At 38.6% G+C, this 25,464-nt stretch overlaps 1 protein-coding gene across 2 annotated transcripts in view; it reads left to right on the top strand.

The window, feature by feature from the left end:
* Positions 1-25,464, top strand: part of LOC126353910 (disks large-associated protein 5-like) — a 185,127-nt gene that overhangs the window by 73,419 nt on the left and 86,244 nt on the right. For both annotated transcript variants that reach the window (XM_050003140.1, XM_050003142.1), the window contains exons 4-5: positions 8,565-8,778; positions 11,661-11,913. In XM_050003140.1, coding sequence (XP_049859097.1) covers positions 8,565-8,778; positions 11,661-11,913 — 467 coding nt within the window. The remainder of the gene's footprint in view (positions 1-8,564; positions 8,779-11,660; positions 11,914-25,464) is intronic.

The raw sequence follows: 25,464 nt of genomic DNA, 5'->3' as shown, positions 1-25,464 counted from the left end.
CGGGCAAGTGCTATTCAGTACCAGTGCACATGACGAGTGAATCTGAAGGAGTGAAATGTTAGTTTTGCCATTCATAAAAATCACATGTATGTTGGTATCTTGTGTTCACGGCTATAGGAAAAGCCCAATAAAGAAAGACGACTACTGGAGGCTGGTCAGCAGGCAGAAATCTGCAACAATTTCTGCCGAGTTAACACAGTGACTACAGATATATTCATATTGCAATTTGCAGATTAATCAACTATTCAGTATGGACTCTGCCATAGCTACATGTAGCTAAAAATATGTGAAGACTAAGACTGCAGTTTACTATTGGCTCAGCTGCTGGCTATAGTATTACAGTTGTAAATGTAAGACTAATAATTCTGTTCCACTGCTGTTTGAATGACTTGTGGCAATAGATAAATAACGGTTTCTTCTTATTTTTATTTACACAACTACATAAACTAACATGTTTCACTTCTGACATTTGATTACGAATACAGTTCATAAGACTACTGAGTCGCAGATAAGCACAAGAAAATGACTGTTACAAATGAATAAAGATTTGGGCCATTAAGGCCTTCATCCACGACCAGTCTTGTGCAACTGAAACCACAGTGCAAGCAGCTTGCTTGATGGGAGTAGTGACTAGGAGGGTTTAAGGGGGAGGCTGTGGCAGGGAGGGGAGGGATAGTATGGTGGGAGTGTCGGACAATGAAATGCTACCGTTTAGACAGTGGGCAATGGAGACAGAGAGTAGCAGAAAAGGAGAGAAGTAATAAGACTGGGTGTGATGGTGGAATGATGACTGTATAGTGCTGGAATGGGAACAGAACATCTGGATGGGTGAGGACAGTGACTAATGGAGGTTGAGGCCAGGAGAGTTACGGGAACGTAGGAGGTATTGCAGAGAGAGTTCGCACATAAGCAATTCAGAAAAGCTGATGGTGGTGGGAAGGATCCATATGTCACAGGCTGTGAAGCAGTGACTGAAATGAAGAATGTCCTGTTTGGCAGCATGTTCTGCAACAGGGTGGTCCACTTGTTTCTTGGCCAAGGTTTGTCGGTGGCCATTCATGTGGACAGACAGGTTGTTGGTTGTCATGCGCACATAAAGTGCACCACAGTGGTTGCAGCTTAGCTTGTAGATCACATGACTGGTTTCACAGGTAGCTCTGCCTTTGATGGGATAGGTAATATTAGTGACCGGACTGAAGTTGGTAGTTGTGAGAGGATGTATGGGACAGATATTGCAGCTAGGTCTATTACAGGTGTTTGAGCCATGAAGATTTGTTTTTGTACAAGGTTGGGAGGATAATTATGGTCTGTTAAGGCTTCAGTGAGACCTTCAGTGTATTTCAAGAAGGACCACTCATATTTGCAAGTGGAAACGACCACAGTTGCCGAAGCTGCACAGAAGGAATATCTTGGTATGGAACGGGTGGCAGCTGTAAAAGTGGAGGTATTGCTGGTGGTTAGTAGGTTTCATATGGACGTCCATATCAAACCTACTAACCACCAGCAATGCCTCCACTTAGACAGCTGCCACCCATTCCATACCAAGAAATCCCTTCTGTTACAGCCTAGCCAACTGTGGTCATTGCATTTTCAGTGACGAGTGGTCCCACTTGAAATATACCGAGGGTCTCGCTATAGCCTACACAGACCATAATTATCCTCTCAACCTTGTACAAAAACAAATCTTCTGAACCTTATGTTTCCAGTCTCCTACCACCTCCCAAAGTTCTACCGTCCATCTGCAGAGGAGCATCGTCCTCTTAACTCGGTACCACCTGGGACTGGATCAACTGAATTACATTTTCCACCGAGGTTTTGAAGACCTTCCGTCACGTCCTGAAATGAGAAATTTCCTGCCAACTATCCTTCTCACCCCTCCCGCAGTGGTATTCCACTATCCACTGAACCTACACAATATACTCGTCCATCCTTACACAACCCTTGCTCCGAACCCCTTACCTCATGGCTCATACCCCTGCAATAGACCTAGATGCAAGACCTGTCCTGTACATCCTCTCACGGCCACCTACTCCAATCTGGTTAACTAATGTCACCTATTCCATCGAAGGCAGGGCTGCCTGTGAAACCAGTTATGTGATCTACAAGCTAGGCTGCAACCATTGTGCTGCATTCTATATGGGTATGACAATAAACAAGCTGTCTGTCCACATGAAAGGCCACCAAGAAACAAGTGGTCCACCCTGTTGCCTAAAACACTGCCAAACATGACATCCTCCATATCAATGACGGCTTCACAGCCTGCGCCATAAAGATCATTCCCACCAACACCAGCTTTTCTGAAGTGCGCATGTGAGAACTCAACCTGCAATACCTCCTATGCTCCCATAACCCTCCTTGCCTGAGCACTACACAGCTGTCAATCCACCATCACACTCAATCTTTTTATTTCTCTCCATTTCTGCTATTTCCCCCTCCCCACCTTTCACATGCCCTCTGCCTAACCTGTAGCATGTCACTGTCCCCCCCCCCCCCCTCCCCACCCCAGCCTCCTCCTTACACCTTCCCATTCACCACTCCCTTCATGCACTGGTATTGCTGCTCACAGTGTGGTTTCAGTTGCCTGAGACTGTGGTGTGTATGTGTTAACGAAAACCTTAATGGCTGAAAGCTTTATTTATTTGTGACAGTCTCTTTGTTTTGCCTAAATGCGACTCGGCATATGTGCTACATGGTGAGTAGCAACTTTCCATCCCATAATTTTGTTACATTCCAGATTTTCTATTGTTTAATACATAGGACTTCCAGCAGTCCTCATCCAGAACCTCATGAGAGCAGACATAGTGGTCTGCTTTACAAATACTAAGCAACAAGACACAGAAGGTTTGCTTGGAACATTCTAAAGTGACACAGATTTGTATTCTTTCCTTCATTTACAAATGAAATAAGGCTGCAACATTATGAAAGCGGTGAACAGGCCTGCTAGTATACATTGTACGTATAAATGTCTGAAGTTAAAATTTGATTACACAGAATTGCACAGTGCCCACATTTACAGTTTAGTTTCTGTGCTATTGAACATAATTTGCAAATTGACTCCTCCATGGCATTGAGTAATTAGTTACCTGTGTTTCTCGTAGCTTCCATACCCATCAACATATGTCAGCATTTTGATGGTAGTTGTGAAATTCTTTTTACATGTAACTTAAAATGGTGATGGAAAGTTATAGAAGTACCTCAGTCTTTCAAATGCCGTTTGATGCGTGGGTAAAAAACTAATGAGTAGTTCCATATAGTTCCTCTGTAGATCTCTGGAACAGCAATTAGGTACTGCATGTAGACATTTGCTGACACCAGTTTTATCAGACTCCTTCCTTTGTTGATTTAAACTGAAAACCATAAATATTACTTCAGAACAGATGTGGACCTTAAAAAGTGTTGTTTGCCTGTATTGCCATACAGCTTGCACTGTAACATATTAACTTAGTTCATTGCATACATTTTCTGTAACAGATCAAATGAAAACAGGAAAACACCTTTGCACCACTGTTACTGTTGTGTGTGATGAAAACATATTAATTTCTGACAAAAAAGGCTTGAAATGAAAGTCTTATACATATTTATTTGGAGCATCACTCAACAATAGTAAATCTTTTTATACTATCCAGAGTGATGATCGTTGCTGGGGCTTTTGACAGAGGGCAAGGCGGTGCAGCATTGTGGCAACAGTCTCCATCAGGTGCAAACAAATTGCCCTGGAGGACTCTGGCACATGTGGCATTTAGATGCAGACTATCCGCTAAAAAATTGTTACAAAAATGTCATTTGACAAAACTGTTATTACTGGTGTGTATGGAAGTTAAATACACTGTATCTCCTCTACCATTACACTCATGACTTCAGCATTTGGATGAAAGGTGGTATAAAAATTTGTGTGAATGGTCTTGACCAACAGATGTTTCATTCAGGCAGTAAGCAGTTTACTGCTGAGCCATAGGTGTAGAAGTTGCTAACAGCCAGGAACTGCTGCAGCTTAACTGAACTTAACAGAATTATCAGACTGACCACGTTATTTGTCCCTTGTGGCAAGCAGTGTGGATGTACACTCTGAAGCAGACAGCTACTGGCCAGATTTTGTGTCAAAGTCTATCATTTCCATTGCTAATGTTCTGTGGGAGCTTGGAATGTACCAGGTGATCAAAAAGTTGGTATAAATTTGAAAACTGAATAAGTCACGGAATAATGTAAATGGAGAGGTGCAAATTGACACACATGCTTTGAATGACATTGTATTTTATTAGAACAAAAAAAATACAAACATTCAAAAAATGTCAGACAGATGGCGCTTCATCTGATCAGAATAGCAATAATTAGCATAACAAAGTAAGACAGAGATGATGATGATCTTTATAGGAAATGCTCACTGTGTCCACCATCATTCATTAACAATAGCTGTATTAGAGGAATAATGTTGTGAACAGCACTGTAAAGCATGTTCGGAGTTATGGTGAGGCATTAGCATCGGATGTTGTCCGTCAGTATCCCGCGAGATGTCAATCAATCACGATACACTTGCAACTTCAGGTAACTCCAAAGATAATCGCACGGACTGAGGTCTGGGGACCTGGGAGGCCAAGCATGACGAAAATGGCAGCTGAGCACATGATCACCACTAAACGACGTGTGCAAGAGATCTTTCACGCTTCTAGCAATACTTTTTATATAACTCCATGTCATTTCAAGCATGTGTGTCAATTTTTACCCATCCATCTGCATTATTCTGTGGTTTATTAATTTTTCAAATTTATTCTGACTTTTTGATCACACGGTATGTCTCCTTAAATATTGCTGTGTTAAGTCATTAAATTGTACACCATTTGAGATTACACATGTTTATTTGCAATCCAGTATACACTTGGAACTTCCTAAGATAAGAGCACAATCAGTGCTGTATTTCCACTGTCAGCACACCGAAAACAGTTATTCTAAGACAGTATAATACAAAATAGACATAGAAAATAGTTCTTTGTATCTTTCTAATTGTGCCAGAAATAGGACATAGAGGGCGTGGCTGTATAACTTCTCTCCTTGTGTGTGGATAAACTTAGGGCCCTAAACTCTTTCGGCTGTGTTTGCTGAATTTCACAACTTTTTGTGGTTAGCTGTAAGAGTTGAAAAAGTTCACACTACGTGCTTAAAGGAAAAGCCTAATACTTTGTAGCTGACTGTTTTGACTGGAATGCTTGTTTATGCAAAAACTTCTGTAGTTTCTTTTCCCATAAATGGCCTTTGCGTATTTTCTTCTTTTGATTTTCTGTTAAGAAGCAGCAGCATTTTCTGCCAGTGAACTGAGTGCGTCTGTGATTGAAGGAAGGTGTTTCTCACTGTCATTTTTCTTTTCCCATGTAATTCGATAATTACAAACTCTTCAGAATATTAATTTCGTCCTTTTTGGGACATTCATACTTACGCGACCCAGACTTGTCAGTGCTTCATAAAGAAACAAGAGAGTACTTACTTAGCGTGGAAGTAAAACATAAAATACCTCCATCTGCACACTGGGCAAAGAATTCTGGCGAAATGTGTTTACATTTTGTTTTCTGATTGCTGTAGTGGAGTATGTGAACGCTACAAACTGGCAATCGGCCGACAGCGTAAACAAACTACAATTATTGCTGCCAGAGGTTTAGGCAGCAGGTTACACCCATGTTCTTCATTTTTGGGAAAACAGAAGTGAGGTGTGGTTACAGAAAATGCTGACCTCTTCTGGTGTTGTGGGTGTCGTAATTAAACTCCTGTGATAGAGCAGAATTAGTCTTTTCACCCATTTCAAAATAAGAAAATGGCGAATGAATGAACAATGCACGGCACAAAGCATATAGTAATGGTTATCAGGCAGTTGCTCTCTGAGATTAGCTGTGTTGTAAACGAGGTACTTCAGGCCTGACCTGTGCCAGTATTTGACACAATCACTACCTGAAACTTCCACATTAAATGTGTCTCCGTTATGCCAGCTTTCAAACTTGAGCTACCAGAGGGATGTGTACATTTTTGTTTTAAGATGCTGTAGGTCACACAGCTGAGTACCAAATTGTGTTTGCAACTTTGATTTTACACATACTATTCAACTGTCAATAGTTGGCGTGGGCATTGAACGCACTGATATGTCGTACTGATCATACATGTTTCATTTTACAAACTTATTCTTACACACATTATCCTTCTAAATATGGCTTTGCCTGATGAAGTGCGATGCCAGTAACCAAAAATTAAGATCTCGATATTCATATGCAGACAATATCGCTACTTCAAACTGTTTATGATAAAATTGTTAATTGGGGTACAATTCGCTAAGGAATAATGTGTATTAGGCAATTTGGTATTTTTTAATTTTGTGGCAGAACTTGTCTGTGTTTGCATTTATCCTAAAACAGTATTTTTCAGATCCCTAGGTATTATCAGCTTTGCTTCAGTGTGACTATTGTTCTTTCGGGTGTCTTTTTCAAATCTGTTATAATTAATTTAAAATCCGGAATTGATATCTTTGCCACACCATGTTTCTATAAATAACTTTCCATACTGTTTCAGAGTTAACAAATTATATACTCTCCTAATCATTCCATGAATTAACTACATTAAATGGCCTTCATTCACTCAGTATAGAAGAAGATTACTATTAATCTCTTTTAAGTTCAATTTCTGTCTCTTAAAATATGCATCGGTTATTAATATAATCTCTCTTTGGAACTAAAATGAAAAGGAAGGTCAGCATTGGCTGTAATTTTGATGATTTATTAACAGCAAACTCGATTTTCGATCTCATAATGACCATCTTACATGCTGGAAGTTAAACATTTCACATAGCTAGCAGTGAATAAGAAACAATAGACAGCAAATTCACCTGAATAGGAACAAACTGTTGGTAAGAACATACCTTTAGCGTACAAATTAAAGCTTGTAGGCACTGGTATCTAGTTACTAGCAGTAACAGAAGCTATGAAACAGTCACAATAACTGAAGCCGCTGTTTACATTCACTTACACAGCAGACCTCGGTGTGACAGGGGCTTTGAATGCCCTCTATGTAACATGTGACATGAAGACTTAACATTACTTTATTTGGCAAGAGATTACCACAAAATACCAAATGCACACTTGGAAATCATTAATTGAATATTTAAAATTTAAAATTGTACATTAAAAACGCTTAGCAAAAAGGAAGGGCGGAAATGCACATCTTGCAACATACACTGGTGTGTTATTTTCAAAACAACTTAAAAAAAAACCATGCAAGGATAAAAATCAAGTGGTAGATTATAAGGTGTCAAATTACAGGACTAGTAGAAAAGAGAAATATACTAATAAAATGGCATCAAATATAACAAAATTTGTTATAGCACAGTAACTGCCACCTGGCGTGGGAAGTCAAAGGTGTAAAGTCCTTAATTTACGTAAAATATTAACGTTGAAACCAAGAAGTCAAATACATAAATAGCCGTGATTGTACAATATGTGCCATGATTTAACAGGTCAAAATGTCATGAAACACAATATTCTTTATAAAAAAATTTTAAGGTGCAGACTAACAATTTTATATCATATTTAACGACATGATCTCTCTCTCTCTCTCTCTCTCTCTCTCTCTCTCTCTCTCTCTCTCTCTCTCTCTCTCTCTCTCTCTCTCTCTCTCTCTCTCTCACACACACACACACACACACACACACACACACACACACACACACACACACACACACACACCTCAGTGAAAAGCGGAATGATATAAAAGCGTATTGTGGGTAACCAAGTCGGGATGGTGGTGATCCACGGACTACTTAATTCCGCATCTATGCAGGTCTTCTCTCTCGTGAACTTCTGTAATCACCGTTGTGTGCAGAAGACACATGTTGCCCCTTGATAGAGTTCACCACATGCAAAATAAAAATAAAACCCACATATAAGATTTTAACATTTATATTTGGTTAATTTATGTTACTATTTTCTTGTTATATAACAACTTTTGATTGCGAGTATCATTTGTTGTTCAGAAGCTGTAGGGTTAATCACTCTTCTAGAGTTGTACATCACAGCATAGTAACATGCACGTGCACATGTAACTATTGCATTAGTGTTTGTGCTGTGGCTCAGTTATTTTATGGCACGTAAACATGTTTGCTACTTGTCTGTCATACATTTTGTTGTTTTTGTACTTGTCTACATGCCAGGACATCTGGTTCAGTAAATCTTGACAATGACTTCACTTAACAAAGTCTGATTATATGCAGCATTGTTGTACTTGTCAGTGGCTGAAGCCTGAAATCATGATGGTAATATAAAATAAGGAAGTTGTACAGCCAAAGAGTTGAAATGTCATTCAAACATTATTACATTACTGTTGCACAAAAATATGAAAAGATTATCACCATAGTGTCTACTACTGCAATGCCACCAATAATATATATAGTGAGAAGCAATCTGCCCTGTTCATAATACTATAAACTCCTAATATGTTTACAAATAAATTAAACTTTTTTTTTTGTAAAAAGTCTTTCAGTGATTTTCATTTCTATTGGTGGCATAAAGAAATTGCCAAAAACTTTTTTTGTGTAGGTGAGCAAAAGGAAACTGCCTCTACACCACTCAGCATTACAAAGAGAAGTGGTAGGAAAGGAAGTACAAAAGAGACATCATCATCTACAAAGCTATGTGGAAATCCAGGGTCGAGTAAAAGGAAACTAGATTATAATACATCGGACTCAAATAAAGAATCGCTAGTTGCAGAGGCTGTGTCTTCTGATAAAAAAACAGATGTCTCACAATACAGGTAAAGACTTTATAACTTGTGAAATAAATAAACTATATTAATGTCTGAATTGTTTCATTTAGTGTGTCATAACTTTACAAATGAATATAGCATTTATAGGGAAACTTACATATGTTAGGTTGGTTTCAAAACTGGCATTATGCATGACAGAAAAAAGAATTACATGGGTGAATCTAAATTACCTTCATAGTTTAGAGCTGTTTACAGAAATAAAATAATTTATCTTTCTGAAGAAGAGACAGAACATGGTGGTGTTTGTTAGCACTCCAAACTTGGCAGCTTTGTAATACACTCAACCTTTACTACAGTTCAGGTAGTGTATTCAAATAGCATATAAGGTAGAATATTGAGTTATGAATGATATTAAAGAAATAAGGAAAAGTGAATTTCACTTGTCACATGTAGTTGTACCGATATTGGTATAACTGGCACATAACAGTGAATGAAACAATCTGTTAAAGATGATGATATTCATTCAGAGACATCAAATGTAAGGAAGCTGAGAAGATAAGAATTACGAAAATGTGACAATTGTTAGAGGTAAAGGAATATTGGAATATACTATGTGGAATGTAAGTAGTGAATGAGTGAAGTGATCCAATCAGTTTATAGTGGAGATGTTAAGTGGATAGGCTCATAAATTAAGACTTCATCTAATGAATCAGCTCACAAACTTGCACTCGTATACAGTGCAACTTCAAATGCACACAGAACAACATTGTCTTCACACTGAACCCAACTGGGACCAGGGATTGGATGAAATGAGTCAAGTGGAAAAGTATGCAGCAAGGCAAAGGTGGAAAGAGTGTGACAGGGATTGTGAGGAGGAGTAAAAGAAATAATACTATAGTCTCTAGCTCACTTGGGTCACCAGTGACCCACACAAAATACATGAAAGCCTATTAAGCAAATACCAGGAGCAGTCACTGTACAGGAAACCCAGGCTACCTCTGTATTTAAGATTGATTAAAGTTATCACCTGTGCAGTTATGTACATCTTGTCATGAAACCATGTTTAAGTCGTACAGTGATGTGATACTGATAAACATTTTGAGCAGAATGGTATAGAAATGACAGAATTACAAAAATATCTATAAGCCATTTAAGTGTTACTTACCAGAAGTAGGATACTCAACTTTGAAGTTAAGTCCTCATAATGAGAACTTTAAAAAGAGGATGTGCAAGATTAAACTTCAGAAAGCAGGAGAAAATGTCGAAATGCAAATAGAAATACCACCAGATGTACTGAGGATCTTGCTGAGGCCTTCATAGAAACTTTCTCACCAGCTTGTCCAGAAACACATTTATTGTGCCTTGTTCCCTGGTCACCTTTCATTCCTCACATACCTGCAGATAGGTCCAAAGGATCTCCATCCATCCATCCATCCCCCAGTACCACCGAGGGGGCAGTTAAATCACATTCTCCGCCAAGATTTTGACTAACTCTAGCCATGCCCAGCAATGACAAATATCCTACCATACACCCTCCTATCACCTACTCCAGCTGTGTCACATTAAAAGAAGGGCCACCTGTGAAAGCATCTTCGTGATCTTCCAATTTGACTGCAACCATTTTGCAGCATTCTGTATGGCTATGACCACTGACAAGTTCTGCCCACTTGAACAGCAACTACCAAACTGTGAAGAAGAGACAACTGGGTCAGCCAGTTGCCATACATGCTGACACAACAAAATGTGCTTGATTTTAATAACTGCTTCACAGCTTGTGCCAACTGGATTCTTTCCTCACCAGTTCTCTCTACAACATATCCTTTGTTTTTGTAATCTCCCTGCCCTCAACTATAGCTAGCACCTGTCCTTCATGCCCCTTCCCCCTCAAAGCATCTGCATATTCTTTTCCCCTTCTCGTGTTTTGCCTCTATCTTGTTCCCTGTCAGTACAGCCTTCAGGTGCTGCACATAAAAGTCCGCCAAACTGTACTTGCCTCATCCCTACACACTTTTGTAGGCAGCACTACAGCATATTCTCCACCCCCACTATTATCCTGTTATCCCCCCTTTCCACCTTTTCCCCCTCCTGTGCCCCTATTACCTATCCCCCTTTCCACCCTTTCCCCCTCCTGTGCCCTGTTACCTACCCCCCTTTCCACCTCCCCTCCTCCCTGTCCTCTGTTTTTTAATGTGTCTATCTGCAACTCAATGACTTTGTGCAGTGAACAGCAATCTATCCATTCATGTTGTTATTCCATCCCTGATTTTCCATTGTTCAATTCCTTATTTTAGCCACTAAAGTCTGAAAATAATTAATCACTATCATACAATATAAAAATAAAGGAAAAATCCATCATTAATTTTCTATTTTCCTTTTATGAGATTCAGAGTAATTTTGAATCATGTTTAAAAAAGAAATAACAAGAAAAGTAAGTAATTTCAAATTGGAGATAGTGTCTAAGATTGGTTTGCTTGACATGGAATTACCTGATTGCAATTTATACAGAAATTGGATGCTTCTTTACACTACGTGTTCATTTCTAATTCCTGCTGCAGTATTTCCTATAGATTAACCACTTTAAAATTAGTGGTATTGTTGGTGGTTGGGAACTTCATTGTAAACAGAGCAACTCGTGAAGTTATAATATTTCTGAGTATGTGGTCAACTGGATTATCCACCTGCAAGGCAAGCTACAGTTTCACAACTATGATGAACACTTCAGTAACACAAAACACACATAAAGTTAAACTCACCACCTGTAGTCAATCGTAGAATTCTCCCATTTGTCTGAACTCGAGTAGCTTGCCAGTTAAGTTTACACAAAAGCAATTTCATTAGTTCTTGTCAAAGGTAAAATTATCAAAACTGTAAATATATTTTGAATTACAGATGAATGTCTTCCAGCTGTAGCACTCTCTTGATTGTTTCAGGAAGGAACTGGACACTGTAATAGAACAGTTGGAGACTTTGTGTAGTAAATGGTCATTTACTCAAGAACAGTCGGCCAGTTTACCAAATGAGGTTAATGATATGGTGGATGTTGCCACTGGACAAACCAAGCTACTCATCAAAGAAAAGCTTGCGCAGTACAGAGGGCTTATTGATGAATGTGAAAAAAATAGTGGGCCAGTAAGAGTGACAGAGTCAGATTTGCAAGGTTTCTGGGAAATGGTAAATCTACAGGTACTGTGGACGAATTGCTGTTATTGATACAGGCTTAAGGGCTGTCCTCATAATGCTGCAAAGATATATGTAGCTTTGTTCACTTGTATTTGTTTTCGGATGAGTAGCCCAGATTCTAAAGCCACTAAATTCATTTTTTGTTGATTTTTAGTGGACACACTGCCATATGGATTCCTTTTCAGCTTCTTGACAGTAGAATAGGTTTCAGGGTGCAGAACTCAATATAAACCATTGCAAGTGGCTGTAGAAAATTGTTCCGTTGCGAAGGCTTGTGCCACTGACTGCACGTTGTCTTTGGGTGTAAAGCCTGCTAAATGTCCCAACATTTGGAAAACTGAAGTTCAACATGCACAGCTGTTGCCATGCCATGACCAGTTGCAAAGCATGCCAACTGACATCGTACTTACCAATCTAGACATTCAAACGTACCTTTCACTTTGTTACGATTAGAAGGGATACTGTTCTTATTCAGCGTTAGGTTGGCATGGTGAATGCGTATGCAACAGAGAAGCTCTTGCTGTTGACGCATTGTCAAAATATACACTAGTAAGCACAGCTCAGCTGATCTTATCTTATCATTAAAGCAATGTTGTGCAATGGAAACTGTTTCGACACTAACTGGTATGTCATAACCTCAAGAAATTCATGGTATGACCTGTGCTGTCCTCTACGCAGTGGCTTAGTCTGACCAATTTAATGGATAATTCCAGAAAAACTGAAACTTTAAGTTGTCTGGCAACAAAAATAGTAAGAGTGTAGTGCATAGCAAAACAAAAGAAAGTTTATATTTAATGCAGTGGATTTCACAGAGAGCAGCAAAGAGTGCTATGTGTTACACTCACATTGTTTCAGATTGCTCCCAGTTTCACAGGAATTGTCCATTGGGGAAGATTGTAAGCAACCACTGGAGGAAGGGCTGTTGGCAATAAGAATTGAAATTTTATTACTTGCATTACAAATAGTCAAGCCCATCACATTTCAAACTCCTAAAAAGGCAATGAAGAATCAGATGGAGACTTTAACTTGCAGAAATTCTTTCAACATTCACAGAACAGAAATAATATGGATGTAGGACAGACTTCAGTCATTTGGCTCCCTAAGCAGGTGGCAAGCACAGGCCCACAAGCAATGAGCACATTTTCTTTACTTTTCTGCAGGGAAGGAATGGGGACCTGTAGGGAGGCTTGAAAAGAGATGATGTGGATACCGCATGTTTCGAGACTAATTAATTTTGCCACAAAAAAACGTGCATATCAGTTTCAATGAGGTTTCATTGCTATAAATTTACCAAATAAACTAGAAGCTTAATACTACCACATAATTTTGCTACAAAGTGAGTACATATTTCTCATTTTGCTTAATCATGCATTATACATGTAACAATTCTTGAACAAATTGTGCCCTCTTTAATCTTCTTGCTCTTTTTCCCTTTTGCAAAAGGGTTTAAAATTGGTTAATTCATTCATGTGCTTTGTAGATGTAATGTGCAGTTCAGGTTATGGTCTGACAATATCTCATAGGCATTTAATTGTTCTTCATTGCTGGAAACATTTGTTTAAAGATGTGCATGCAATCAAGCATTAATATTAAATTGCAGCCACCTTCTGCAAATGAAGAAACTGATCCTGACGGAAATGCTTGTAGAAATTTAGATCATATATCTTGTTTTTAAATTTGTCTTTATCTTCCCTGTTGTGCTACAGGTCAGTTACTTAAAGTTGCATACCTGTACAAATGTTTTCAGTATTCACTGAGTATAGAGATGGAAAAACATCCTCCAGCTCTGTCAAATCCTTAAGTCAAAACAGAAATTCTTCCTTAATGGTAAGGTAAAAGTTGTTTTCCAATGTACAGCGTATCTCGTAGCTGTTTGATTACACTGACAAGATCCAAGGTGATTTCACAAATTGTTCAAGAAATTTTTGGCGTATACTTGATCACCAACCTAAAACTTTGAACCTGTCTTTGGCTGTACTTCCTCTTTTGATGGAAGAATCAGTGACTATTTCCTTGGCTGATGACCATGAAGTAGTTCGGCAGTTCGTGTGGTAAGTAATCAGCATTTTTGGCAGAGCACCTTGCTTGTTCTCTTCTCCCCAGTTAGCTTTCTTTGAAGCTTCTGTAAACTTATTGACAAATCTTTGTGCTGCACCATTTGAAGCAGAATGAAATGAAGTTGTAGTCAGGAGTTCTATTCCATTCATGCCACTGACATTTGTGAATTATATTGATACCATTGTCAAAAACTATGGTCTTGATGAATCCTTGTATGGTGCTTGTAGCACCGTTTTGAGGTTGGTGTCAAATATGTTTAGGAACTGTGATTGTGTGTCAACACATGATCCAGTATGCTTTCCTAAATTGTCAAGCAAAATCAGTGTGAATTCTTTCCCATGGTTATGTTGCTTGGGGATGGTGAAGGTTAATTTAGAATATCCTTTTTGTGATTGGGTATTGCTATTTGACAAGATTCACATTGTGAAACCATTTCTCAACTTCTGTGTCCATTTTTGGTCACCAGCTTGTCATTTGTTTCATGTATCTTCACAGTCAGCTCCAAGCATTCATTGTGGGACACAGATATTGAGCATCTTTGGTTGGAATTTAAAGGTGTTATCCACCACATACTAGAGAAATACGTGCTTAGCAAAAATATAGGGGAGGGAAAGGATCCACCTTGGTTCAACAGAAGTTTTAGGAAGTTTGTGAGAAAGCACAGAATTTTGCACAGTCGTCTTATATGTAGTCACTGCCCTGCTGACAAACAGAAATTATGTGAAGTGAAAGTAGCTGTCAAAAGGTCAGTGAGAAATTCTTTTAATAAATTTGAAAGCAATATTTTATCTGCAGAGTCAAAAGATAACCCCAAAAACTTTTGGTCATACATAAAATCTATGAACACTATAAATAATTCAATACCTTCTCTTCCTGACAGTACGAATTATGTAACAGATGATGATAAACAGAAGGCCAAAATTCTAAACCTAGCTTTCAAAAACTCATTTACAGTAGAGGATGGCAGTACAATTCCCCCTTTCATTTATTGAACAAACGCAAGGATGGCTGACATAGTGTTTAGTGTATCTGGGATTGTAAAACGGTTAAGATCCTTAGACACCAGGAAGGCATCTGGCCCAGATGATATCCTCGTAACGTTATATGTTGACTATGATACAAATATAGCACCATTCGTATCCATCATCTCTCAGGGATCATTGGAACATTGGAAAGTTCCACGGGACTGGAAGAAGGCTCAGGTCATAGCAATCTATAATAAGAGTAGAAAATCGAATGCACACCATTACTGGCCAGTTTCACTGACATAGATTTGTTGTAGAATCATTTAACATATTTTGTTTTCAGACATAATGACATTTCCAGACTTAGAGAAGCTCATCTGCATAAACCAGCACAGTTTTAGGAAACAGCGCTCATGCGAAACACAGCTGGCCCTCTTTGTGCATGATATACAACAGGCTGGTAGATACCGGCTCCCAAATTGAGGCCATATTCCTTGACTTTCGAAAGGAATTTGACTCCGTTCCGCACTGCCGCTTGCTCCAAACAGTGCACACTTAGTCTATCTGATGACATATGTGGTTGGATAAAAGTTTTCTAACAGACAGAGAGCAGTATGTCATTCTGAATGGGGAGACTTCAACAGAAACAAGTGTAACATCAGGTGTGTCCCAGGGCAGCGTATTAGGTCCTGTGCTTCTTATGATTTACATAAACGATCCGGTTGATGGTATTGACAGTGGCATTAGGCTGTTTGCTGATGATGCTGTAGTCTACAGGTAAGCCTACAGGTAAGCAGTATCAGACGAAAGTTGTGAACAAATCATTGAGAATTTGCAGAAAATAAATGTGTGGTGTAATGAATGGCAGTTCTCTCAATATTAGTGAGTGTAACCTATTGCGTATAACAAAGCGAAAATCCTCATTATGTAAAAGTGCAAAATAAATGCCCAGTCTTTGGAAGCGGTAACATCTTTTAAGTATCTGGTTATGACTATTCGAGATATCAAATGGAATGATCAGATTATACAAGCAACGGGTAAGGCAAAATCTAGATTGCGGTTTATTGGCAGAATTCTGAAGCGATGCAGTCCTTCAACAAAGGAAATTACTTAAAATACTCCAGTTCATCCAGTCTTAGAGTATTTTTCTTCTGTATGGGACCCTTACCAATTGGTTCCGATTTGAGAGATTGAGAAGGTTCAAAGAAGAGTGGCAAGACTCATGACTGGTACATTTAGCCGTCATGAGTGTGTTACGAATCTCAGAGAAAGTTTGAAGTGGGACACACTTGCAAATAGACGAGGCACTAAACAGAAGGGGCTGCTCACTACATCCTTGGCAAAGATCGGATTTTGGGATTTAGAGCATATATTATTACCACCAACTAACTTTCAAATCGCGCAATGATCACCATTTGAAGATGAGGGAAATTAGAGCTCATACCGAGGCATCCAGGCAGTCGAGACAGTCGTTCTTTCGTTCTTCCCTTGTGCGGTCTGCGAGTGGAACGGGGAGTGGGGGATATGACTTTGGTGTGAATAGTACCTTCTCCCACTCTCCCAAACACACCACCACTTGGTGGCTAGCAGAGTATATATGTAAATGTAGATTCTGTTGATACCCCAGTGTCCTCCATGAACTGTCTTCAAAATTTTCTCCTTGAACATTTTTCGTGTGATAACCCTTGTGAATTCTGTCTGGTGCTGATGGGAGTCCTATTATTGAAATGTGGCTGCAAAATTTTTTTGCCCTCAGGCAAGTAGCCTGCCCATTCATTTTTCACATAACGCGCTCTTTTTTTGTTGCTGCATCTTGGCTTGTAGCTTCTCAAATTTTACTGTGTTCAACTAGAAATTAATGATCTGTTGTTAATATCTTCATCAAGTTGCAAGCCTGATTCTTCAGACATATCGAATTTTTCATCTGGACCGACAGGAAGCCTTGATAAGTGTCAGTGTTGCAGTGTTTTTCTGTGGGCCTATATCCTGTTAATGTGATAGCCCATCTTTGTAGTCTCAGAACAGTTATTAGTGTCAGTTATTTCTTTGGATGGAATATTGAAACCAGAGGCTTGTGATGTGTGATCAGTTCCAACCTTCTTACATGAAAGTGTTGGTGAAATTTTTGACCCCATAAATTATGAATAATGCTTCTTTCTCAATCTGTCTGTATATCTAGCTTGATGTTCATTTGACGTCCTGGAAGGGAAGGAGACTTTCTGATCCCACTGCATAGTTGTTAGACAGCACTGCTCTGATTCTGTATGAAGATGCATCTGTGGCTAATGCTACAGTTTGAATTGGATAAAAGTGCACCAGTTTGGTTTCCCCGATAATTCCCTTCTTGAGCTTCAAAAACAATGTTTCTTCTTGCTTGTGCCATTTGAACTTGGGGGGGGGGGGGGTATTTTTGATGTTGATTCAGTGATTTCATCAAATCTCTTGATAAATTTACTGCAGTTTTCAACGAAAGATTCTAGTTCCTGGATGTTCCGTGGATGAAACAGCTTTTTTATTGTTGCACTTGTCAGTAATGTAGCCACGGTATTCTACTTTGTTTTTGAAGAATTTTTATTTATTTCTGTTGTATTTGAACTCACTTCCTTCCAGTCATGTGAAAATTATGTTCAAATTCTTCATTTACTCATTCATATTTGTGGCAGTTGCTGTTATATTGTCCAAGCAACTAGGACATGCAGATAGAATCTAGTGATTTGTTCCACAAATTGCTGGTATATTGCAAGAGCACTTATTATGACAAATGGTATCCTCTGGTATTCAAACAGTCCTAGTGGAGTATTGACAGTAGTCATCTTAGATTCTTTGTGCAGCCCCAGCTGGAGATATGCATCTGATAAATCTAGTTTTGTAAAACATTTGTCATTTATGATGTTTTAAAAGTGAACCTCAGACCTTGGACTTGTGATACTGATCTATTTACAGTTGTGTATTTACAATCACTCTGAAGTCACCTCAGATTCTTAATGATCCATTTCACATTGGTACAGTAACAATTGGTGTAGTCCATTAAGTGGTCTTCACTTGCATCCAGATTTCTTCTTTGCTCAGTCTTTGTTTCTTCTTTAACTTCATCCGTCATAGCAAATGGTTCTGGTCTGTGCTTGGAAAAGTTTGGTTTGGCTCCTGTCGTCAGTTTCGGAACTACTTTGTAAGTTTTCTGGGAGCCTAAGCTAGGGTTGGAAAGAGATTCATGATCCTGGCATATTTTCTTATTTGCTTCTTTAAAGCTATTTTGATCCATCATGTTTGCAGCCTCTAATGTCTTTTCACTAATATTTAAATTGAAGACATTGCAACAGTTTGTGCCACAGAGATTGGCTGTTTTTTGAGTTGGCAATCATTAATGGAAACATTTTGTTTGTCCATTGTATAGGACCACTGCATCACGTTTCCCTTTGAGTTACTCAGGGCTGCATTGAATAGTTTCAATGCTGAATCTGAACTGAATTATTCTGGTGACACAGTAATATGTAAGCATCAAGATTTCTTAGTGAGCAAGTTGCAACAGTATCCAACAGGAATTTCACTGTGCAGCCACTGATTTCCAGTGGTTTATAGATTTTTCTAGCATATTCACTGCTGCTGATTTCTTTAACCAACGCAACTTCATATGCTTCATTCTGGTTTTTCCTTGGCAGTGAAAGGATTTTTATTTTGACACATGCAGATGGTGAATATGTGGCCAGTCTTGTTGCATCTGTAGAACACTTCATTTGTGAATCTGCATTCATTCTATCAGTGGTTTAGTCTACATTTTGTGCAAGACTTTTATTTTTAGCACTCTTTTAATTAGGTCCTTAAATGTGGTCCCCGGTTTGTAGTGGCTGATAATTTGAAAATCTTCATGTGACTCTTCTGTATTTTCACTTTGTTTTTGCGATTCATTGAGTAGCTTCATACACTCAGCAGTCTTTAAAACTTCATCAAGGGAAGGATTGCTTTATTACTGAACCAAATTTCACATGGTATCATAAGGATTATTCAGTATAACACCTCTGACTGATCTATCATTATCAGCAGTGTCTTGACCACCATGTTTGCATATGAAATGCAATCCTTTGCAGCACCACGTAAATCAGCCATTTGTTCTGAATATGTCTGTCTAGGGTTTTCCTTTCTGAGGAATTTGTAAGGGCCACAAATACCTGTGTTTTTGCTTTAAAATGGACAGATAGTTGCTTAACCAGCTCAGAATATTTTTCACTGCTGGTGTCCTTCTTTCAAGAGATTGAATGTGTTAGTGCCAGTCCCTGAGACAGGAAATATTCCCATTCCTGGTTGTCATCTGTTACCAGGTGTGCCTCCAAATGTTGATAAAGGCAGCAGAAGTACATGCCCCAATGTTTCTTTATTTTGTCAAATGCGGGGAATACTAACACATTTGATTTTTGATCCAGTGATATAGCACTCCATTTTGGCAGCAGTTTTAATAGATTGCGTTGTTATTTTGATGCTTCCTGTTTCTGTTCCATGAACTGCCATTGTTGGATCGTCATCTTGATACTACTAGTTCTCTCATTGAGATTCTGGATTGTCTTTACGATTGTTTGAATTCTCATTGCTGGATGATATATGGCTAGTGTGCAACTTGTAATTCTTGAAGCAGTCTTTATAGAAATGCACAATTTTATTAACACAAAATGCAAAGCAATAACTGTATAATAATATTGTAACATGTATGACCATGGCACAAATAACAAAAAATCAAATACAAAACTGAAAGTTACAGTTTTTCATTCTTGAAAAGTAAATCTCCATTTCTTCTAAAATGTCTGTCAACTTATTTCTGTTACATGCAAAACATTTAACTGTTCTTGAGTAGGGAGCATTTTTTAAATGGCCTTTTGAATGATCTACATGTTTGCCCTGTGTGTTTCATATCACAATTGGGACATGAAACTTCATAAACTTATGAAGAGACAGAAGTCAACAGGCTATTTGTCAACAATTAAACTTGTGAGTGTTCTACGTCGGTAATTTATATTGTTTTGGTGTTTTAATGTTACTTACCATATTATTTTGAAACATTTTCGGTTTTGTCAGACGTATTGTCTGTATATTTCATGGTGGTAAACTGTATTTTCTTCTGTGAAGTTTGTGAAGTGTTTTTCCTTTTTGTAATTTTTTTATATATGAAACTATTTTCATATTACATTCATTGTTGTGACCAATCTGTCACTGAAGGCTGTCTTCCTTAGTTGTACCTCACTGCTCTAAAGGAAGGCGAATAATCCTGTGAATGCTGAAATAGAAACAAGTATGTTTATGTCATATAAGGTGATAAGATTCAGTTTTTCCAAAGTCACCTTCATTGACATGACGTACCCACATGACACCGTGAATGGCAGGCAACTACTGATTAAACTTTAAAATCTGATGTGGGACCACCACTTGACATGGCTTCTGAGCACATTCCTCCATAACAAAAAATTGTCGTGGTCCCAAATTCCACCAGATAATTTCTGTATGTTGTTGATAGCTCAAGGTTTGTGCTTCCTGGGACAGAAAAGAAATTTAGGTAGATTCTGGATGTGTTCTGCATGTATTATTAGGTTAACCACTTGAAGCTAAAGTCCTGCAAGATAAAAGTCTGTGCTTTCCATATGACAGAGACATAGGAAAGGACTCCATGTGACGCGGCAAGGTGAACAACTAAAGTACTGTAGACACCCCAAAATCTAGTTGACTATAGATCTCACTAGGATATTCAAGCAGTACTGTATTAACACAAAAGTTCCATGAACAGCACTGTTAGGCCTCCCAAAAGCAGGGCATTGTGTGTTGATTGACAGCTACTACAAATTACTGTTTTGGTATTGACTGAGTCTGTTGTTGTATAAGTTACTACAGCATGGTCCGCCTGTGCATTTGTGAAGGTGAACACTACAGTAAATGAGTCGATGCACATTGTGGCAGAATGCTTGAAGGTAACTCTGCAGAAGCTCAAACTGCCTATTGGAATTGCATTCTCTCATCCATGGAGGAGAAGGGGTGTTTTAGGTCACTATATTTCAGCTAGTGGAGACATTCTGTTGTCGCTACAGTTCCAAAAAACTAGTATAATCACACTGTCAGTTAAAGAAACTCTGCATTCCACACCATTTTGGAGAATCACATTTAATGAATACATTCTCTTTATGGTTGCTGCAATTGATGGAGGTGATATATATATTTTTTTTTTTTTTTTTGAAAGTGCCATCTCATGATCTGATAAAATTTTAAACGTGCATGTCTCAATGTGTATGCTAGATTGTTATAGACTACAAATCATGGCTTTGTGTCTGTGTCTTTCCCATCCAAATGAAAACACAATAAGTTGATGTTTGAAGGCTAAACAGTTTGCTAATGACATACATGTGTTTTTGGAGTTGAGTGGAAATGTGTTCCGTTGTGTTCCAATGGAGAACAAGTAGGAAGCCAGCCAAAACATTGGCTAAAGATGATTTACTTGACTTGAGAACTGTGTAAGATTTCATCACAAACATCAGTTATAATGAAGTGGAATAATACGTGCTTCAAGGTGGAGAAACATTAAAAAATCTGTCCATTCACAGTCCCTGTGGCTATGTTCCTACATGCTTTTTTATCTTCACTTAGTCATAACTAGGCAACAAGGAATGAAATTTTTTTGGATGAAGAGTTGCTGCAGGTTTAGTATATAATGGCCCAACTGAGTGAAGACATGTAGTGAGAAAAAGTAATTTCTATTGAAGCAAAAAGTGTAATGTAAAATATTTTTAATTAAAGGAATGAAGGAAAATTTCCATAGCTTTGCGAGTAGACTTTATATGACCATTGAGTTACTAAAACCTTTGGCTTGCCTTTCATTATTGTAATGCCAACTCTCTTAACGACTTTGTAGGTGGATTGCTGCGGTAAGTCTTCCATAATGGAAAAAGTCCTGATTACTCTCTTAAATCTGTCATCTGAAAATGCAGCTTAACACACAACATAACAATTAAATGGAGTGCATAATCACAAGACTGGTGAGAGCATCTGTATCCATCCTTTGTACGTAGCTCTGAGGCAGTGCAAAGATTAAGAGAGCTTGCACTGCGCACATGAAATACGTAGCAGACAATTCACTATCCACATCACTCCCATCCACCTGCTCCAAGTGTCAACAATATTCAGTGTTGAATAGTTTGTGGCATTCAAAACAAGTTATTACTTGTTCACTTTCAGGCAACAGCAGTGGAAGATAACATGTATCCAGTGTCCTCACAGAATTACTTGTTGGTGACATCTCAGTGTTAACTGGTGTGAAGGCTGGTGTGAGTCTGTTGATGGATATTGTGGCAGAAGATTCAGTGGTGCATAAGATGTTGATCAAAGTCCAAGGCTCCAATAATAATTTTTGATGAGTCTGTAAAGAACTCTTCCAGTAGTTGAAGTGTCTGATCATACACTAATCGAGCCGTTGGTGCACTGAGATCTTCTTTGAAGAAGTCCTGATAGAACAATAGGTAGGCTGTCAGTCCAATGCTTTGTCGCATGGAATATGAGCGAGGCCTTAAATTGCTGATGAAGCCATTTGATGAGACAGTTCATGGTGAAGTGATACGCAAGGTCCAAATATGGCTCACACTGAGCAGCACTGAGAGTACTTTAAATACGCAACTCAAATTGCTGGTCCTGTTTAGAAGTGACATGGACAGGAAATATGAAGTACGGGATTCACTCGAGGAATAAGGTCGTTATTACATTAGCAGTCATTGTGTCTTCCATAGGATGGATTTCAGGTCAACGAGAGAGAATGTCAGTCACTGTCAGGCATTATTGGTACCCTTCTGAAGGTGACAAAGGTCAAATGATTTCTTTGTGGTCATAATCGAAGCACCAACTCAGTAGGGTGATAGGGGTGATAGTACTAAGTGGAGCTGTTACACGCTAAGTTAATTTGTTGTGCTCTCAAGCATTGCACTGCTGAACAAATGCCGTACAATCTTCAATGTTTGGCCAAAGAAATACATTCAGCATCAGTTGCACAGCAGCCCGTACTTCCATCTGAGGGAGACAGTGAAGAGATGAAATTGCTTGTTTGTGAAAATGTGCCATAATGATCATGTTTGTGGTGTTGATAAGTTACAGTATAGAGCTGTGTTTGAGCTCGGTATTCAGAGGTGTTGGAGCAGTAAGTCTGGCATACCTTCAGCTTGCTGCCTCCCTCTTGGGCATTGGCAACTGTTGTGAATTCAAAATACCTTCATGACAGTGTCAATGTGAGGTAGCTCATCTGCCAGACTATTCTGCCCATTAATAACATGATGAATAACCATAGTAAATTGTGCAGTAAAGTTCAGATGCTATAACTGGTGCAATGATGCCTTGTCTGGCTTCTGACAAAAAGTGAATACAAATGGCTTATGGTCTTGAGAATCACAAAATATCTGCCTTCAAGCACATGCCTAAACTTGTTGATTGAGGCATATATTCCATGGAGCTCACATTTGTATGTTCACCTATTTACTGGCAAAGGTGATAATTTCTTGCTGAAAAAGCTAGTGGTTGCTAGTTGTGCTGTACATGTTGCTGTAAAATGGCTCCAATTGTAATTGGTGGCACAGTCTACCGTAACTGAGATGTGTTTAAGGAAGAGGATGAGCTAACATGTAGTCTCTACAATAACAGCTCTAAATTTTTTTATGAAACGAGTATATGTTCTCCCTGGTGGGCAAATACCTGTTTCTGCTACAAGAGGATTGTTGTCAGTCCATGTGTGGAGTGCCATATTTGTATAGCTGTAACTTCGTTAGAGTGTTCAGCTACTATGCTTATAGTGCTTCCAGATAAGTCTGCTCTGGTGAAGGCAGTTGCGATGTCAATCGATGGATACGTCTCAACTATTAGGTCATCATTTTGATCGAGAAACCTATGTCACCATTGCAAACTGTGAGTATTTTCTGTGCATCCGCAGGTATGTGAAACAGCCATATATTCTGCAGAAAATTGTTGTAATTTGCGTTGCCTGCCAGTTTCCAAAAACAACAAAGGAGTTCAGGTGCTCACAATGGCACAAAGTTCTTCAGTGCGGAACAATTTTTCAACTCGCTCAACTTCTGACTGCGACAAGTGCGTGCTTGAGAGTAGTTTGTTATTCAACACTTGATGGTAAAGCTAGGATGTCTTATATTTCTGTAGCCATTTGCTCATTATGTCTAGCCACCACATAACTGTATTTAGTTTTATCCATTTTGATGTGGGCATAGACAGATTGGCTCTCGAGTTGCGCAAACCACAGTTCTGGATTATATGACAAGCAGAGCTGGTTTTTTACTCCAATCGGACTAAACATCCAGTTTCCCACTGAAAAGTCAGAGCTTATAGGACTCTGTATGTTTGTTATGGCAGATGTTGATTATGCGACACAGTTGGTCACTAGTAATTCTACATGAGATGGTTGATGCAAAAACATTCATAGAGTGCATTTTGTCATTCTGGCATGCAACTCAATTTTTCCAGCATACAATGTGGCCATTCGGTTCGTGATTCGGCAACTGTGTCACCAAACGTTGTGTGAAAATACAGTTCTTTAAGCACACAATATAACAGTTAATTACAATAATTAACTGTAAACTGCTAGGAATATGTATATGTGTCCTTTGTTTTTAACTCGGACAGTGCAAACACACTTGAAATATGTATCAGATGATTCACTGTTCATATTAATGCCCACACATTCTTGAAGTACACATCATTCAATTAAACAATGGAAATTCCAGGATGGAATGTAACAATATTATGAAAAGGATAGGTGTGCTTTCAGCTGGCAGAGACGGCAGTCTTGCGACTTTTTGACAGTGGCTTTGTTGACCGAAAGCTTATTTTGTGGCAGTCAGTTTGTTGCGCCTGTCTGCAACTCCGCATCTCCACTATTTGGTGAGTAGCAACTATCCTTTTCATAACATTGTTCAATTATTTTTAAACTTTCTTCAGGTCTGTTTAGAACATTTAACTACTTTCTTTACCTGCTTGCCTATGAAATTACAGCCAGCATTAAGTTCAGAAACTTAGGGGGCTTATTTTCACTTCTTTGCCATTGTGTATTGCTTAAATGTGGGAATATGTAGGTTGCCTCATAACATCTCAGCTGCAGGAAAGGGAAGGAATAGCTGAAAATTACTTCAGCGTGCTTAAAGTATGAAAAGTGCAGTAATTTAGGATGAATGAAAGAATTAAGGAAATACAACTTGAAGGGATAGTAAAAATGTGAAAGCAATTGGAGTTCTCCTGGTGGATATATTGCAAGGATGGGATTCACATGAAATTCTGACAATTTTGGGATTACATCAAAATTGGATTGGTGTGTCAACATGCAAATGTCCAATTAGAAACCCAACCATTTGTAATTGAAACCTCTGTCATATAATTTTTTCTGTCAGTCTCTTCCCTCTAGCAGTACTTTGTGTAAGTCAGTGCAAAGTTGCAACAATTTAGATTTCATGGTGAGGTGTTTCAGGTTGTCGGAATAAAAGAGCCAATAATATTGTGTAGTAAAACATGGTTGTTT

Source organism: Schistocerca gregaria, chromosome 3, assembly GCF_023897955.1.
Source record: "Schistocerca gregaria isolate iqSchGreg1 chromosome 3, iqSchGreg1.2, whole genome shotgun sequence".
Lineage (NCBI taxonomy): Eukaryota > Metazoa > Arthropoda > Insecta > Orthoptera > Acrididae > Schistocerca > Schistocerca gregaria.
Note: the sequence above shows the minus strand (reverse complement) of the source record. Positions and strands in the feature narration are given on the sequence as shown.